The 17,646-nt window shown below is 39.0% G+C and overlaps 1 protein-coding gene across 7 annotated transcripts in view; it reads left to right on the forward strand.

The window, feature by feature from the left end:
- Positions 1-17,646, forward strand: part of GTDC1 (glycosyltransferase like domain containing 1) — a 181,074-nt gene that overhangs the window by 56,922 nt on the left and 106,506 nt on the right. For 5 of the 7 annotated variants that reach the window (XM_027890671.1, XM_027890672.1, XM_027890665.1 and 2 more), the window contains one exon: positions 864-1,074. In XM_027890671.1, coding sequence (XP_027746472.1) covers positions 893-1,074 — 182 coding nt within the window. In that variant the 5' untranslated portion in view covers positions 864-892. Of the gene's footprint in view, positions 1-863; positions 1,075-12,623; positions 12,744-13,974; positions 14,094-17,646 lie in introns of those variants that run through there. The other 2 variants (XM_027890669.1, XM_027890670.1) reach the window with 2 other exon arrangements.

Genomic DNA, 17,646 nt, shown 5'->3' on the forward strand with positions numbered 1-17,646 from the left:
GAATACCTTTCAGGGTTTTGTTTTCAGCTTTTGTGTGTGATGGTTTTGCTCGAAGCATCTGAGAAGCCGCTTTTCAGTACCCCAAGGCCTGTGACTCATGAGGGCGATGAGCAACAGTCACAGGGTTTTCATCTGTCCCCTCGCTTTGGGCAGCACGTTTTGCATCCTGTTTGTGAGCAGCTCTGTGGCTTCTCATCTGAGAGCTTCCTTAAGCCTCCTCTGCTGTTCTCTTCCACCTGTTTTGGAGTACTCGGAGAAAATATCCTGCTTTATCTCCTGCTGTTGTTGCTTGGGTGATGATCCCAGCTCCCAGAGATGCAGGAGAGTCCCGAGGGATGCTCCAACTGTATCTCACCAGGGTGCTCTCTAGCTTTAGGTTCCTTACCTAAATCACTGTTACTAGCAAGTAAGAAGTGTGTTTGAACTGTTTTTTTTCATTTTATCTGCCACCAAGAAAAGGGGCGAAAATGATGAAAATATGAATAAACTGCTCTGGAACCTATGGAAGAATTGTATGTGTTTGGGAATGAGTGTATAAAGTAAAGCTGCTTTTAAATATCCACTTGAAAACAAAGCAATAAATTAAAAATACAGTGTTTCCTAAGTCCTAAGATTCATGTAAAAATTACGAGTGGTATATTTTAATAATTGAAACGAATAGGTGTGATAATATTTTCCATGTAATTGCTAAGTAACCTTTTCTGAAGTAAACTTATTAATGTAATATGAAGATTTTTTTATGGAAAATCAGGACACGGCGAGGCCTTGCAATATATTTCTGCTTTTTCCAACATAATTTTCTTAAATAATTAAAAAAAAAGCTCTATATCTAAAGAAAAATATTTCTCTGTTTTCATTTTCAGGATCCAAACAGTTCTGAAGCACTTGGAAAATGAGTGTTCTTCTCATTGAGCCCTTTTATGGTGGTTCCCACAAACAGCTGATGGATCTTCTTCAGGAAGAGCTGCAGGAAGACTGTGTCCTCTGCACACTCCCAGCCAAGAAGTGGCATTGGAAAGCACGGACTTCTGCTCTTTATTTCATGCAAACAGTGCCAACAAGTTCTAATTACAGGTAACCCTGAGGAATTTCTGAGCTCAAATTACAGAGAAACCTTCAACCAGGTCTCTCGAGCTGAATCCCTGTGTGCATGCAAGGGGATGTATGTGGAAGCAAGTGGAGACTTGCAGTGGACAACACAGGTTTTTCTTCTGGGAAATTACTGCTGTGTTTTATTTAGAATTTCTTAGACTGTTTTGTCTTGCACTGCCAGTCCTTGGGAGTCTCTGAGTATCTGGAAACATGATGTCTATACATGTAAATGTATCTCTTATTTGAAATTTATCCAGTGAGTTAAGTCATACTGAAAGGTTCAAACCGTGCTTCCCAGATCAGGTTGAAAGGTGGCACAGATATGAAGGCTCCAAGCTTCCCCACGTGCCCTCTGATGTATCTTTTAGCAATCAGTGTCCTGCTCAGGCTGACCTGGAGGATTAAGGGAGCAGTTTTATCTTAATAACAGTCTGGTTCCATAATGTGCCAGCAACTGTGGGTGTCAATTATGCATTTATGCAAGTGGCAAATTTCCATCAGGTAGAACCTGGACTGATAAAAGCAGGCTATTTAGGTCAACAAGATAGCTATCGTGTAGTGAGACTCAGTCACTTCAGAACCAAGGTGTCTTTAAAACCAGCAGTTTTGCTTGGCCTGCCTGATGAGTTGAGATGTGGTGAGAAGATTGGAGCAGTGAGATACTGCCCTGCTCAGAACACGCAGCTGAGCATCATGGGGGGACTTTACACCTTCATGGAGAGACACTGTTCATGCACAGGGTTATTTTAGCACAAGCAGCTGCTTTTCAGCAGCAGAATGAACTGCAGCAGGAGACTCTGAGCACACCTGAATGATGTGCCAACTACTTGCAGTTCAAAACTGGGTCTGGTATATGTTACCAGGAACAAGTAGATGTTTCCTGAGGAAGGAATATCATTTTTCAGGAGTAGATTTGTGCTATACGAGGCTGCATTTGAACAGTGTTATTCAACACAGTGTCTAATTCATTTTGGAACACTTACTATATAAATGTACACCTTTCCTGTGCCTGCTTTTGGCTCCCATTTAAAATAATCTCCCATCCCAAGCCAAACGTTAAAATTAATTCTCCCTGGTTTGCCTTGTGCGAGGCTTTTAGTGTTGGTTTCCTCTTGCTTTCTTTTTGCAACAGTTTTGTTTTGGAGGAGTGTACATGACAAACTGTTATGTAAATTTGTCTTGTATCGCAACCACATCCTCCAACGCATCGCAATGTTATCTGTGTTCCTTCAAGGTCAGCAGCCCAAGCTGTCCAGCACTAACTGTATTAAACTAATCAGACATCACTCATAGACATACACTTCATTAGTTTAACTTACAGTTACATTGACCTAAGATAACTTAACTCCAATTTGTCAAGTAACCCACGTCTCGGGGGAAGGGGGAGGGAACGCAGAAGAAAAAAAAAAAAAAAAAAAAAAGGCAAAATCCCACAAAAACCCCCAACAACCTAACAAAAACCCCCCTCAACCCAGCAGCCTGAAAACTCACTTGAAGTTAATAAACTTGCAATCTGTCATAGACTTATGTGCAAATATAACCTTTACTGACAGCAAATAAATCTGATCTAACCAATGGAGCATCTTAGAGAGAGGGAAGCGTTCTCTTTGCTGGTGCTGTTTGGGTTGGAGCAGAGAGGATCAAACAGTCAAAGTTGACAAAGATGGAGGGTTTAAAAAAGTTTGTAGCTTGTCCTCGCAGGCAGCATAAAATTTTAGGATCAAGGGCTGATGTGGCTGATGAGAGGAAACCTGATTAGAGGTACCTGCTACTTTACTTGCACATTTTTAATGCTTGTTTCGTAATTGAATGTTTCAATTATTTTATTAAATTGAAAGTATAAGTACATGAGACTGCAACCTACTAAGGCTAACTACTCTCTCCTGTTAGAAAAAACATTGATTAAAATGAATATTGATTCTTTTATTTCTAGCTTGCTAGTAACCACTAAAGATCTGCTTCCCAGGTAGTAGTTTTTAAAGACAGAATTCCATTGCAGACTGGGAGGACTGTGTGTTTGGAATTGCATTGTTTAAATATTTCAACCTTCTTGTGAGGTCGTGAGAAATACCAAATTTGCATTATTTATAATATTGACATCATTTACAGGAAAAAAAATACTTTCTTTTACAAGTGCTTTTCATAAATGTGCTGTCTCATAAATACCTTTTTCTGTTTGTGTGTTTATTAATGCAGAAAGGTTTCAGATATCCCAAGTGCAAATGCTTTTGGTGGTGGAGCTGTGTTAGTAAATTTTTATGTTCAAACTGTGCTTTATTTCAAGATGCTGATGTGTCTGGGAAATAATACTGGTGCTGGTAAGTCTGATATTAGATGCATTTGTAGGGAAGTTGTGTAGATATGTTTTATAAGACTTAGAGTTTTATCCATGCATCTGATTATGGGAAGGAAGCATGTTTGTTATCTTACAGGTGACACTTGGTGGGTTAAGGAACAGTCTTAAAAAGTGCTTTTGAAGCAAAATAGTCAGTGCAGAGTCAGAGATGTTAAATTCAGATACTCTGCAGTGACCAGGGAGTTGATGTGATGAACTTGTTAATAGTTTTATCAGAGAAGAGACGTGTCCTCCCTTGACCAAGAATTAAAGCGGAGTTGGTAACGAGCAGGGCATGTAATGTTACTTTTGTGTGCTGTGCTGGTAGTATCTTGGTGTGTGATAACATTTTGTTCCCAAGAAGGAGGAGACCTACCCAGAATTGTAACAGAGAGAAGGAATCCTCACCCTGCAGGGGAATCGGACACTTAGTATTTGATCTGCAGCACTGCGTGGTTTTGTGTTAACTCCCTGATGCAAAGTCCAGGCTGTGCTTGTCTAGAAAAGTGTTCCTTTTCTGTTTTCACGGCTTTGTTGAGCAGTGTGTTGTTACACCAGCCCATGTCTTCATTCATCTCCTGAAAGGAGAGCAGGAGCCCTGATGAATGGGAAGCTCAGGCCCGCAGAGTCCTTCCAGCTTGGAAAGCCAGAAGGAGAATTTAAAGGTGGATCACTTGGCTAGTGGACTTGAAGTGGGTCTAACAGATTGATGTGCAGCAGCCACAGAACTGAGCATTTCTAGGAGCTGTCTTAATTGCTGGAGAGTCCCACAAGATTTTTCCTTAATTGGAAAGAAGGTGCTTGTTTGGACATTGTGTTGCTACAAGGAGTTTCACCCTTGTGGTGGCGGTTTCCAAAATCCTAGTGTTTGAAATGTACCAAAAAAGGGCAGAATTTCTGTCTGCTTCCTCTAGACAAACTTTTCAGCAGTCTTAGAGTTTAGTTAGCAGTTGATGGGATTTTATCATCTCCATTCCATGAATTCGGAAGGTCCAGCAGAGAGCTGTGACCTCCTAAGGCTCCTGGCACTCTGCAGAGTTGCTGTGGTGTCTGCTTTGTCTCCCAGCTTCCTTCAGACAGCTTAAACTCCTTGATAAATGGAGATGTCTGATCCCTAGCCTGAAGTTGTTTTCTGTAGCTCGTAGTGACTATTCTGTAATTCTAGAAAGCACGTAACAAAAAGAATTTTTTTAGCCTTTTTTTTTTTTTTTTTTTTTTTTTTTTTTTTTTTTTTTTTTTTTTGTTCTTAGCTCGAGGAAAGTTCTCAAATTTGAAAATACCATTGCACAGTTCAATGAAAAAAAAAAAATCACTCTTCTTTTTCCTGTAATTCTTTTCTTTATTACCATGAACAATCTATTAAATTTCAAACAGTAAAAACACTTGATATGACACAGTAGAGGAAAGCAGTTTATATTTCAAGGGCTATCCTCTACAGAAAGTAATTCAAACCCCAAAAAGTTAGGACTATAAGACTTAGATCTGCAGAACAGAGAGACTAAATTCAGTGTAGCTTCCAGTTTGTTGTAATAGCACTGCTAGATTATTTTAAATATATATGTATAAATATTATGTATAACATTCAGTATTGCCCCCCAGGTAGCTGTTCATATGAATAAAGATTTTATTTGTAACAGATTCTAGCCCTGAAATACCCCAAGGGTAAATGTTAGCATATATATACCCCTTGATATTTGACAACTATATTTTAAAGACAAACTCTGCACTTTTTACATTTTACAAAAGAGAAAACAAATCATTGTTTTCAATTAATAGAGCTCTGAAAAAAAAACCAACCTGGGGGTATGGTGTTCAGCAATGGGGAGTATGTTCCAATAGTATATATTGTAGATATGTTTTTTTTTTTATTATTTTTTAAATTCTGTTAAGCCTACTAGATTTAGGATTGTTTCAAATCTGATGTTTTTGTTCTATTTTGTAAGGAGAAGATACATTATTATAGAGTGAATTCTCTGTTAACTGATGAACTGGTGTCACCTAAATATCTTCTTAAAAACACTGATCCTTTCAATTTTTATTCCAATAAGTAGTTTAGTCCCACTAAAAACATAACACTGCCTGAATGTGTGAGCATTTGCAAGCTTGAGGATTTACCGTTTTCTAGATATTTCATTTTCAGAAACAGTCCTGTAAGTACTTTGTCCTGGGGAAGGTGTTTGAGGATGACACTTGAAGCAAGGCAGGGCAAATTTCAGCCATTTTATTAAATCTGAATACAAAGGTGCCCATTTGTGTTGGAAAACATTTCTACCTTTTTACACCTTTTTGTCAAATACTGGGAGTGTTTATATAAACTTCATAGGAACTGGAATAATTTTTCCTGCATTAGAGGCCTTCCTAGAATTTTGCCCCAGTAATACTCAGGTAAGGAATAAATAAATTATATGTTCATATATAGTATTATATATTTATTTAGCTAAATTTAGCTAAATAAAAGACAACCATGTACGTACAAATTAAAAAACAGTTTATCTGATGGTTTGGATATTTTGGGGCATGTTTTATGGTGTTTGCTTCTGTATATAGGCCAATAAAACATGAATCTCATTTATGGCATCAATTACTAAGAGTGTGCATTTTGGTGTTACACTCAAATTTATTGAAGATGGGACGCATCTCATCTTTTTGGAATTACTGAATACTTTTCTGCCCAGAGGTGGTGTTGGTTTCAGCCCGTTTCTTTGTTACTTGGTGTGAAGTGGAAAAGTGTTTGGGTGTCTTGTCTTAGCTGCAGTTCTATGTGAGATGCAGTGGAATGTGCTCCTAGAGATCCCTTGTTCTTTGATTAGCTGACATAAAGGCATGAATATCTAAGGTGACTAAATGTAATATCAAATATCCCATAGGGCCAGGGCTCAGGTCTCCTAGAAAGAGAATCACAGACTGGTTTGGGTTGGAGGGGACCTTAAAGTTCCAACCTCTTGCTCCATCTTGCTCCAACCACCTCACTGTGGGCAGGGACAACTTCCACTAAACCAGTTTGCTCCAAGCCCATCCAACCTGGCCTTGAACACTTCTTGGATTAAAAATACCGCGTGGGTGTAACTCATTTGTTTCTCCAGTCTCACTGGTGGGTACAAATAAGAACATTCTCATCTTGCTGTCGAGGTGCCCAAAGGAGGGTACAGGAGACGCTGCTTCACTCTGTGCTCTTCTTTTATGCTCCCCAGCTGAATAAAGGGTCATTACTTCTTTAATTTCATTAGTGCTAAACTCGCATTTTGTTTTGTTCCCTAAGCAAACCCGTGGAGTTCACCCAGGTTAGTTCACACGGGCTGGTGCAAACGCACACACGTTTGTCCTGCCCACGCTCCGGAGGAGCTGACTGGGAGCTGTCTCCGCTCCGGGGGCCAGATGGCCGTCCTAGCACCATGTTGAGCCTATAAAACCAATAAACCCCACCGAGATACGAGACACAGGCACCGTGTACTGAGCTAAAACAACTTTGTGACTCCTGACCAGAGCTGGCTGGTGTCCAGCCAGCTTCGAGCGCGAGCAAAGGGAATGCACGTCCATATGGAACGGCACGGAGCTCCACCGCTCAGCACAGATGATGCTCTCCACTGCTGTAGCCCCGGATAATAGAGGGTGTCCCAGCCTGGATAACGGGTGTGAAATTCACTCTGGTGAGAGAGGGAGAACTTGGGGGCCATCTGACGCTGGGAAAAACACGTAACGTGGGAATGCGTGCGCAAAAGTGGATTTTGTTTGATTTAGGTTAATGTCGCCCAAAACCTGTTCTGGAAGCTTCCTCTGAGAAACGTTAACGTTCAGAGAGAACTTGTGAAGAGGAACATATTGTCAGATGGATCGGAGGATGATTTTTATCGGAACATTGATATAAACCAAAGTGGTTTATGTAAAGTTGACCAAAAAAAAAATTGGTTTAAAATCTACAATCGATTAATTTTTGTTTTTTTAATTGGGAATTTTAATTGAAAAGTGTAAAGAAAAGGAAGTGATTAAATAATTGGTAAAAAAAATATAATCTGATTAAAAAAGCCTAATATAATAAAAAATTAAATAATCCAGGAAAAAAAATTAGGAAGGTCCAAGGGCAAAATAATTTGCTGTTGAGGGTAACAGCACTGCTGTGGTTTCTCAGCTCACAACCAGCCTGTTAAAATTTCCTTTTCAGTGTGATGGAGAGAGGCTGCCTGAAAGTTTTTGTGAAACTGGTGAAGGAGGTGGGATCTCCTTTTTGGGACAGATGAATTCCCTTGCTCTGTGGTGCTGAGGGGCCAGAGACAACGTTCTGGTGCTCAAAGATTTAAGAACAAATGTTTTGATTCTTAGCTCTGTCTCCCCTAAAAGTTTGGAGGGGGGGGGGGGGTGGATCCAGTAAGAACAACAAAAAAAATCCTTTAAGAAACAGGACAAAAAGAATTCCCAAGTAAACTACCTGAAATTTATTCAGGCAGACAGCAACGTGATCTTAAACATTCACTTTGCATTAATCAACTTTGCCTCAGATAAAATGCTGGCAGATGGTAGCTATTCATTTTAAAAGTGACACGTTTTCTTTACGTTTTTGTGTGGAAACCCCCACATGCACTCTTCCCTCCAAAAACTTAACTTGGTTAATTTGTCCAACATGCCTTCCCCCCCCCCTTAAACACACTGCCATTATTAGGCAATTTCACAATTTGGATAGTTAAAAGAGGCTTTAGATGAGTTTAAATGCAGACTCCCTCCTTTGAAGTCTGGGGAGGAATATATAGGAGCTCAAATTTGGCAGAAGTAAGATGGGAATGATGAAGACGATGCGGGGAGAGGTGCAGGACCAGGAAGGACCCTGGTTGGGACTGCTGGGTGATCTATCCAAAGTGCTAATGTGAAATGGCAGTTGTCTGTTTGATGTGTAAAAGGTTTGCTGAAATTCCAGCAAAATATTCTGATGAGACAAGGAAGGAACAGTCTGGGTTTTCAAACCCTAGCATGTGTTTTCCTTTATGTTCTCAAACGCCGGGTGAAATCCTTATTTTTCTTTCTAAAATGAATTTTATGAATCACCTGGAGAATTGATATTTACATTGCTGGCAGTAAAATGTAATGAAATTGTGCATTATGATTCAGTATTTCTGCACTTAGGATTTTAATGAGGATTTTATCTGTCCTTTTAAATGGTTGCTGTGTATATATTTTATTTCTAGATTAGTTATGGATTACATTTCTATTTCCAAATAACAAACATATACGCTACTATATTATAAAGAATATGATACTTTCCACAATTCATTGTCATTCCAACCCATAACACTAATTTGATCTTCCAAAGGGAAAGTAAAAAAAAGCTTTGGTTTGCATCTAATAAAGGGGAAAATATTGATTTTTTTTTTTTTTTTTGGTACTGCTTTGCTGCTTTTTCTCCTAATCTTATTTTTTTTTTTCCCCAGCGAAGAAGTAAATAATACAAATTTTGTCAGATACTTGGTTTGCACATGGTTTGAATTTATAGCTCTGTATTTTTGAATATATTTGTATATATTGTATATTTGTATTTGTTTTCTTAGTGAGTACTCACAGCTTGACTGGGTTTTATATGTTTATTTATATATATATATATAAATTTTTTTTTTTTTTTTTTTGGTCAAGCATTAACCTGACCCAAACACATTAAAGTTTGGAAGTGTTCATTCAGATACTTGTGCCATCTCAGTTTCTAGTCTACAACAGACCAGGTATTCAGATACCTTTACTTACCTGTACCTGAGAGCCAGGTTGGATGGGGCTTGGAGCATCCTGGTCTAGTGGGAGGTGCCCATGACAGGGGCTTTGTAATTAGATGATCTTTAAGGTCCCTTCCAACCCAAACCATCCTGGGATCCTATTTCCCCATCTGCTTTTTTATGTCAGCTGTGGACAGTTGACATCTGTAGGTGTCCGTGAGTATCAAGGTGGATTTTGAAGGTGCTTTCCAGGTCCATGTTGACTCTAAAAAATGTGCCTGAAGGTGTTTCCCGTTTTTATCTTCTTGATCCCTGTGGGATTACAAATGTGTACAGACTTAGAATGTGCATGTGACTGAAGCAACACGTCTTGGTAGGGCTGTGGATAGGTAGTGGAGGGAAATGATGCTCCTGGGCCTAATTCCACACAGCACATTATTTCAGTGTTTTTTACTTCAGACAAGATGTAGTCTGGTTTTTTTAAGGACTGAATGTCCATAAGACGAGGTTGGAGTCCATTAAATGCTCTCCAGGATTATCATGTCCTGGTACAGTTTCATCTAAAGGACCAAGTTCATAACCTTGGAGACCACTCTGATGTGAGGGACTCCTGCTGGGTGAGGACGGCTGTGAGATGGATGGTTGCCTCATAAATGCTATTCTATATCAAACAGAAATGCTAATCTAAATTGACCCATAAAACACTTAATTCTGTGGGTTATGGTATAGTTTCTTCCTTAAACACGCAGCACATACCTAGGCAGGAGTTTTATTACAATCTCTATGCTAAATCACAGTGCAATGGGATATGTTTAATTTAAGATGGACTTCTTACTCCCCTAAACCACAGTTTGATCCATTTATTTCCTCCTCCTCTTGCCTTTTATACTATTCAGCCTGAGTATTTTGGGATGATACCTGTAACTGGTAGGTTTGGAGTCGTCGTGATGATGAATTTAACTTCCCTTAAAAAAAAAAGCGAATACATAAATTGTGTTTAACAATTTCAATATCTTTGATGAATACAAAGCAACTAAAAGGAGGGTTTTTTTGTTGATCATTCTATAATGAAGATTTCTGCCATCTCCTTATTCCCTTGGACAGTATTTTTCCTTTCTTGCCTTTGTCCTTTGTCCCTGTCTTTTCCTCCCTTCCTCCTGCACATCTCCTCTGATGGTCCAGTGGACACAGTCATTTTAAAGAATGCTTTCCATTTCAGAGCACTTACTGGGTTTATTGTTTATGTTTTTATAGCCTCGCCTACTTATCATTTTTTGTTTCAGCTCTCCTAATTTACATTTTACTTGTTGCACACTTGAACTTCTGTTTCTGCCCAGTTGCAGCTTGAAGAAAGAATGAAGGAAACAGCAGTGAACACAACATCAAAAGCAAATATGTGATTTTTGTTTTGCAGAATTACTGGAGGAATTTATTCCTGTTATCAGTATTATTTCTAATAATTATAAGAGGAAAAATGTATTCAGAGTGGGGCAGATGTTTCTCTCACACCATCTTACCTGATAGACCTACTTCAGGGCTTTAAACTAGAGATTTATCAAATGGTTTAAGAAGAAAAGGTGTAAGTTATTATAGATAAAACAATAGAACATTTACTTCAAGTTTAGTTTTTCTTGCAGTTCATGGTGTTCCTAGTGACTTTTGTTAATGTGTTTTCTTTATGTGCAAATACTTCTTAACATAACATACTCTACATAAAATTATGTATATCTGTTTGGACTGTGGAAAAATCTTCATGTAATTAAGTATTGTGTAGTAACATGAAGAAATTTTTGAACACATAATTCTATGTACATCTGTTATATATGGAAGAATTAAAAAAATTGAAGGGGAGTAATTTGAGAACATCTGCAATTTCTTATTTATGTAAGAGAATATCCCATTTTTAATTAAAGACGGAATTTAAGAATGATAAATGGGACCATTATCTAGTAACAGTTAGTTTGCAGGCATTTTTTTCCCAGTTATCACACGTAGCAACATCTCTGTTTTTAAACCTCGAGGAAGAGAATTATTTTAAATTATTTTAATGCAGTTATTTCCTGGTAATCAACTTTATCAAAAACGTAACAGCTCAAAATTTTATATTTCAAATTAATTTGGAGAAATAGTGCTAGAAGATGCTGAAACTATGCAAGGAGGAGAAGTGAATTTTGGTGGACAATTGTAACAATGGCGTTATCTTTTATTTTGAGAGTAATGATTCCTAAATTAAGATGAGGAGATTAGATGGAGAATTTCTTTATTATAGCTATACTGTAATAAACTGTAGAGGAGCCAAAATGAAATGTAATTTCTGGAGTAGGGACTTGGTTACAGAATCTTTATCTCTGCCTACTCTAGACAGTTGTGTTGCCATCTACTCAAGGTAGAATTTGGTTTGCAGTAGAACTGACTTTTGTGAGGTTCAATACTGGCCTTGCAGAGGGTCTTGTGGCTTCAGCCTGGTCTGGGATCAGTTTTCAGTGGTTTCTGTGGCTGTTGAAGCATTCAGGACTGAAGTGCTTTGAACACAGATCTCAGGTCTTGCCCAGAAAGACAGAAGCTCTCTAGGCAGAGAAAAGATTTTGGAAAACCGGAGTGTAAATTATTCGAAATTGCACTATGAGTTAGAAATGATAAAACCTGCGTTTTCTTCCATTTTTTAAATCGTGGAGTAGAGAACCTAGACAGTGGTCTCACCTTGAGTTAATCCTCATTCTGTTGTAAATAGACTGAAAAATACTTTGATATAATTTTACATATCAATACAGAAAAAGAGTGGTAGATTTTAATCTTAGACTCACAGACTCACTAAGGTTGGAAAAGACCTCTAAGAACATCAAATCCAACCATTAACCATGTAATGCTGTAACGAGTGGAATATAAATTCAGCATTGAAAGTCGGCATCTGTACTTTTAAAAATACTAATTTCCAATGCTAACAGCTGCTTGGAAGGTCGTTGACACTGCGGAGTGCGTGGGGTCTCTGGGGCTCAGCGTGTTTGAAGTCAATATTTATGGTGCCTCTGTACCTCCTGTCATTAGCAGGAGGTTTTCAAGGGACTGTTCCTAGATTATATTTTGCACATGGCTCTTGTTTTCCTGGATACTGATTGGAAAAAAAAAAAAAAAAGAAGGATATAATAGTTTTCCTGTCCGTTGATGGGTGATGAGACCAACATGTTCAGGCCACGGGTGGAATCGGGGTGAATAAATTGGTGGCAGGGAGGGAGTTTGAGATGCTTGTGTGCTTCCTGCATTTTTTAAGGAGTTTAAGGGATATTTCAGCTGTTGAGATGAAGCTCAGCAGCTGCTCTGCAAACTCCTAATGGAACAGGGGCCTGAGTTGTTTTATCTTGAGTTTGACCTCAGATGATTCTGGGGCTCTGCAGTTCTCTAAAATGGCAGTCCTTGAATTACAGGATTGATATTATAGTAATAAAAAGAATGGTTTTTATTGGATTAGAAGGGACTGGGAGGTAATATTGTTGCCTCTTAATTGCCAGGCACACCCCAAGACTGTGAATGATGAAGAGGAAGGTAGAAAAGCTGCGTTCACCAAGCAAATGCTTTGCTGTGGAGGAGAACTTTGCAGCCATGCTCTGGCTTGTTACAGCATCACTGTGGTATTGACCTTCCCATTATCTCTTCAGTTCACTTTTCCACGGTGTGTTTTGATCCATCCATATTTTATTTTAATTTTATTTAATCTTATTTTATATTTTTTATTTTGCCTCCCATCATGTGGCCTAAAACTGTAGCTTCATTAACTCTTGCGTGTAACATCTCTAATTTTGTCTTAAAAATACAGGGGGGTGTTTACTGTGAGCAGTAGAGTATTTAAGGTAGAATATTTCATGTTTTTGCAGATTGCCAGTATTACATGCCAGAGCAGCCTTCTGACCATGAAGCCCAACCACACTTGTTCTATTAGCTGCACTTCAGAAGTATTTGTTTAGTTTTTTCCTCAGATGGATAACCAATATGGAACATTCTGTCCACAGAAGTCTTATTAAAGAGGTTAGAGCATCCTGCTAATTAGGAAAAACTAATTAGGCAGATTGTTGAGCCTGTAACCAGAATTTTATATTTTAATGGATTTTGAAATGCGATGTACTCCCTTCTCCTATTGTAAAACACACTTTTTTCTTTCAAATGTCTAGAAAAAAAAAATCTTTTTGAGGAAATTACGCACTCAAAATAAGAAAGCTGTAACATTTTAATTTATGAATTTATTAAATAAACTGTAGAAAAATATATGCTGTAAAACTGGTGAAACCATTAATTCATACCAACCTCTTATTGTGGCACTCAAAATTGTTTGGTTACCTTCCTGTTGGTAGGTTTCAAGTTTAACTGCCCCAAAGAGGACTTGGATTAAGCTCATATGAAGAAACAGTGTAATTTGTGGCTGCGTTAAAATTAGATGTAGATGGTACAGAAACTCACAAATTACTCTTTGGCTACTTCAAGCTAAAATTCATTGACCACTGCTTCCCTGAGTCTTGGGAAGTTTATCATGTTTAAAGCTGGATCCAACCCATTTTTAAGTGTTCTTGTAGTGCTGTGAGAGACTTTTGGTCTGGGAGCTGAAAAATAAGCCTGCTCTCAGCTGTGGGGTGACCTGGGAGCAAAACCATTGGGATTGGTTGGGTTTTAATGGTTCACATCTTAATTCCTGGTTTACAAGGTGCCATGTGGAAAGCACGGGATGTTTGTGGCTGGGGAGAAAAAGTCAGATTTGGGATGCACTTAAAATACATGTATTTAAATGGGTTTCTACTTAACGTCCACTTTTGAACTCTTTTTCAACTGTGCCCTGCCACAAACTTTAATTAGTCTTAACCTTTTTTTCAGGCTTGTCATTCTGCATTTTGCAAAATGCTTTGGCTCGTGGAGAAGCTGCGTAGCCGGGGGGGGCCCTGGGCAGTGACCTGCAGTCTGTCTCAGGACCATCCTCTGAGATGTAATTCAAGGTACAGATGCTGGGGTTGGTGAGACGAGGTTGGCGGCCATCTGGAAGGTGGCCATCTGCTCCTTCCTGCAGGAGCAGAGTTGCCATGCTTTTGGGGGGTCCCTGCCCCTGCTTGTCACATCCTGAGTCAAGATGATTCAGGATTGAGTCTTTGAAGCCTGATTTGGGAATATTGGCCGGCCAAGCGCTTGGCACTTAGGGATCTAAGGGGCTAGAAAGGGAAAAACAAGTACTTGTAGATGAGTAAGATTTAGAAATAGGCTGTGTTGAAAGGACTTCAGCAAAGCACTGGAGGTTTAAGGTCATGTAGATCAGGTCTAGAAATGTGGAAGAAGAAACCAAGGGGCAAAGGGAAGTGCAGCTTGCTGTGCTGATAGAAAACTGATGGAAATGCCCTATTGGAGCATGGGGCTTGCTGATTATTTTGCTATTGCATCAGGAAATATGAAGAGTCGGTACAACATGAAAGCAGAACTCTGAGTACAGGGACTGGAGGATGGAGCAATTGTGTCGCCTTAAATGAAAGCCTTCCTCCTTCCAGTCCAAGGAGGGTGAAAAGAAGACAAAAATATTGCAAGACTTGTTTTTGTGGTGTCACCCTCTGCCACTACCAGACCTCCTATATTTGCTGGAGTGTCAGCTCTGGCTTTGGTGAGTCAGATTTGTGTTCAGCATCTGTGGTGACCTGTAGATTCACACCCTTCCAACGCTCCTGCAGTTTAGTCTTCAGCCTGAAATCTGGGGCCATTATCCACCAGACGGGTCTAGGTAGTCAGCATGATGTCATGTCTCTTCAGCAGTTTATGGAACAGGGCTGAAATTTATGCCAATAAATATTTTAAATTGTTTTTGTTTGGCTTCTTGAGGAGAAGAATTTCCATAGGTGAGAGGTTATTTTGCAAGTGGCTCCGCTGTATGATAGATCACATGGATGGTTTCAGTACATGGGAAGCTTGAATCCCTTCAGTGTCATAGGTTGGAATTGTTACAGGCACTTAACAGCTTCACAGGTTCTTGTTTAATTACCGGTCATTATTCTGAAGTGGATGACTCATTTAGCCTGAAGGGATGGGAGGTGTTCTGGCCCTCTGTATAATTCTACACATATATGTTTTTGCTCCTTAGAACCACAGAAATGTCTGTTTTCCTTTTGTATGTCTAGTTTCCTGGGGTCATATGAGGAGCATGGATTGGAGAGGGAAGTATGGAATGAGAAAAGGCATTGTTGGGAACAAATTGGCATCAATCTGGGTGGCTCTTGGTGCACACCTGAGCTCTGCCCATTCAGTTCTCACCTGGAAGGGCCTGCTTGGCTCTATATTATGGCTCACTCTTAATGTCATTCCTGCTATTATTAATACTGTAATTAAGTATCTATTAGCCTATACTTCTGTAATGGTATTTTAGTGTAGGAAGCTGTTTAATGGCAGGAAAACATGAAATTTCTGTGCTATACTGTGTTCTGTCATGGTAAAATGTTAAAGTTAACATTAAAACTAGTTCTGGTTTCACTGTCACCAGCTTTTCTTCCCTCAGTTCAGGCTGTGTGTCCTTTGCTGTGACATTCCATGTGTTTGGTAGAGACCCACTGCAGAAACAGAGGCTTTGAATTTACCAGTCTGTATCAAGAGACAGCAGTTGGTCTCGTTGTATTGAGATCTAAATAAATTTGCATTGATCTCAATAAATGGGCATGTTTTGAACCTTGACTTTCTAATGCTCCGCAGTTGGGTGTTTTTTTTTTTCCTGCTTTGTCAAGGAGGATGACTGGTTGTAAGACCATGAGCTGATTACTCCCTGTATTAGATAATAATTTCTTAATGTGGGAGGAATATTAAGAGGAATAGATGTGAGTGCTCTTGGAAAACTCTTTATGGAATAAGGTTTAAGCACTGCTGTTAATAGGATGCGCGTTGCCTTTCATGCTGAGTCAGATAGAGCTTGGCTGTATACCCAGGACAGAAATCAAGAAAGCCTTAGAGACACTTGCAAAACATGTGGTGACTCTGCTCTCTTTAAAATTTGTCATTGTTACTGTGGTGCATTGGCGCCCCTGGATTTTTAGGTGGGCAGTAGTTGGAGTTTAATTAAAGGCCAGCCCTGTTTCCATTTAAGATGCGTCTCTGTGAAGCACCTCGTTGTTTCCCCACATCATGTGGTTTGTCTTATGATGTGCCAGTGGCAAATAATTACGAGTTTGACCTAAAATTTAAAAACCTGCATGTGTTTGAGTGTCCACATGCAGTGGTAGAGGCTGCTGGGCAAAGGATCTGGCTGGAGGACAAGTGGTGGTACAGGAGGGATGTTGGGTGCCCTGCTGGATACCCAGGACATCAGTGATGTACTAATACTTGCTTGTCTTTGGGGAAGCCTGAATCATCGGTAGACATGAAATACCTGTTTTCATTGAAAAGCTGATTTGATGGATGGATATTTTTTTCCCCACCAGTAACATTTTAAAAAGAATCTAAGGGTTGTTTTTGGGGTGGCTGTTGGAGTTTCTTGAAGTCTGTTCAAAATGGCAAAATAGGGATTAGGAACTGGAGTCAACCTTTTACAAGATAAGATCTTGCAAAAGAACTTTTTTGTTCGGTTGGTGTTTTTTGGTTGCAAAAGCTTTCCTGGATTATGTAACTAAAGGCTGGACAAGATGCTGCAAGTCTAGTATATATTTTATGGAATGCTCTGAAGGATAATTTGGGGGATGGTTGTGATGGGGGTCATAATAATAGAAAGGATAGAAATAAGGATTTTTTTTTTTTTTTTAGGGTTCTGAATTTTTTTTTTGTCAACTTCTTAAAACGTTAAGGTTGATTTGTGATAGTCTATTGTCTACAGTTTTGTTCTTTTGGTGTCAGTTGGTCAAGTCTAGAACAACTCTCCTGTAGTTCCCAGCAGCTCCTCATAGAAACTTTCACCCCACTGAAATATTCTTAAGATTCTTTCATTATTAAAGTCCTTAAAATTGAGATAAAATTTATTTGTTTACTTTATTTTTCCTTGTGTTGACATTTGACTGTCGTTTTTCCCTACTGGCATTTCCCCATTTCGGATTATTTTCTACCTCTGCATATTATGTGATTTCTTGTTCAAGTGAATGGCAAGATGATGTATGACACACTTGAGATGGTATTGAGCAGAGTATAGTTGGAAAATTGCAGTGATAATTTTCTTTTTACATCTCAAACTTACACACCATTGAGGGGGAAAAAAAAAAAAAGAAAAGAAGTGTCACAGCAACTCAAGAAAAAACATAAGGGGAAACCTCGAAAAATTACAGGGAAATTTCCATAACAGATACACAAGTAGTGCTGCTTTAATAATGGTTTCCTGTCATGAACTATTTTTATCATTTGCCTGCTCTCTGACGTGGCATTCTATTAAACATTTTTGAGAGCCATGTTTTAATCAGATTAAGCTCAAGGAAACCGATAGGTATCTGTTTGGCTCATGGCTTGTGCTTCTGTTTCTGATTTAGTCACAAGACTATTGTTGCTGGAATCTTTTAAACCCCATTTTGCTTCCACTCGCAGCCGGTGTGGGAGCCTGGAGGT

The sequence above is a fragment of the Empidonax traillii genome, unplaced genomic scaffold (genome assembly GCF_003031625.1).
Source record: "Empidonax traillii isolate 1590-97213 ecotype Southwest subspecies unplaced genomic scaffold, ASM303162v1 scaffold294:size1087701, whole genome shotgun sequence".
Taxonomy (NCBI): domain Eukaryota; kingdom Metazoa; phylum Chordata; class Aves; order Passeriformes; family Tyrannidae; genus Empidonax; species Empidonax traillii.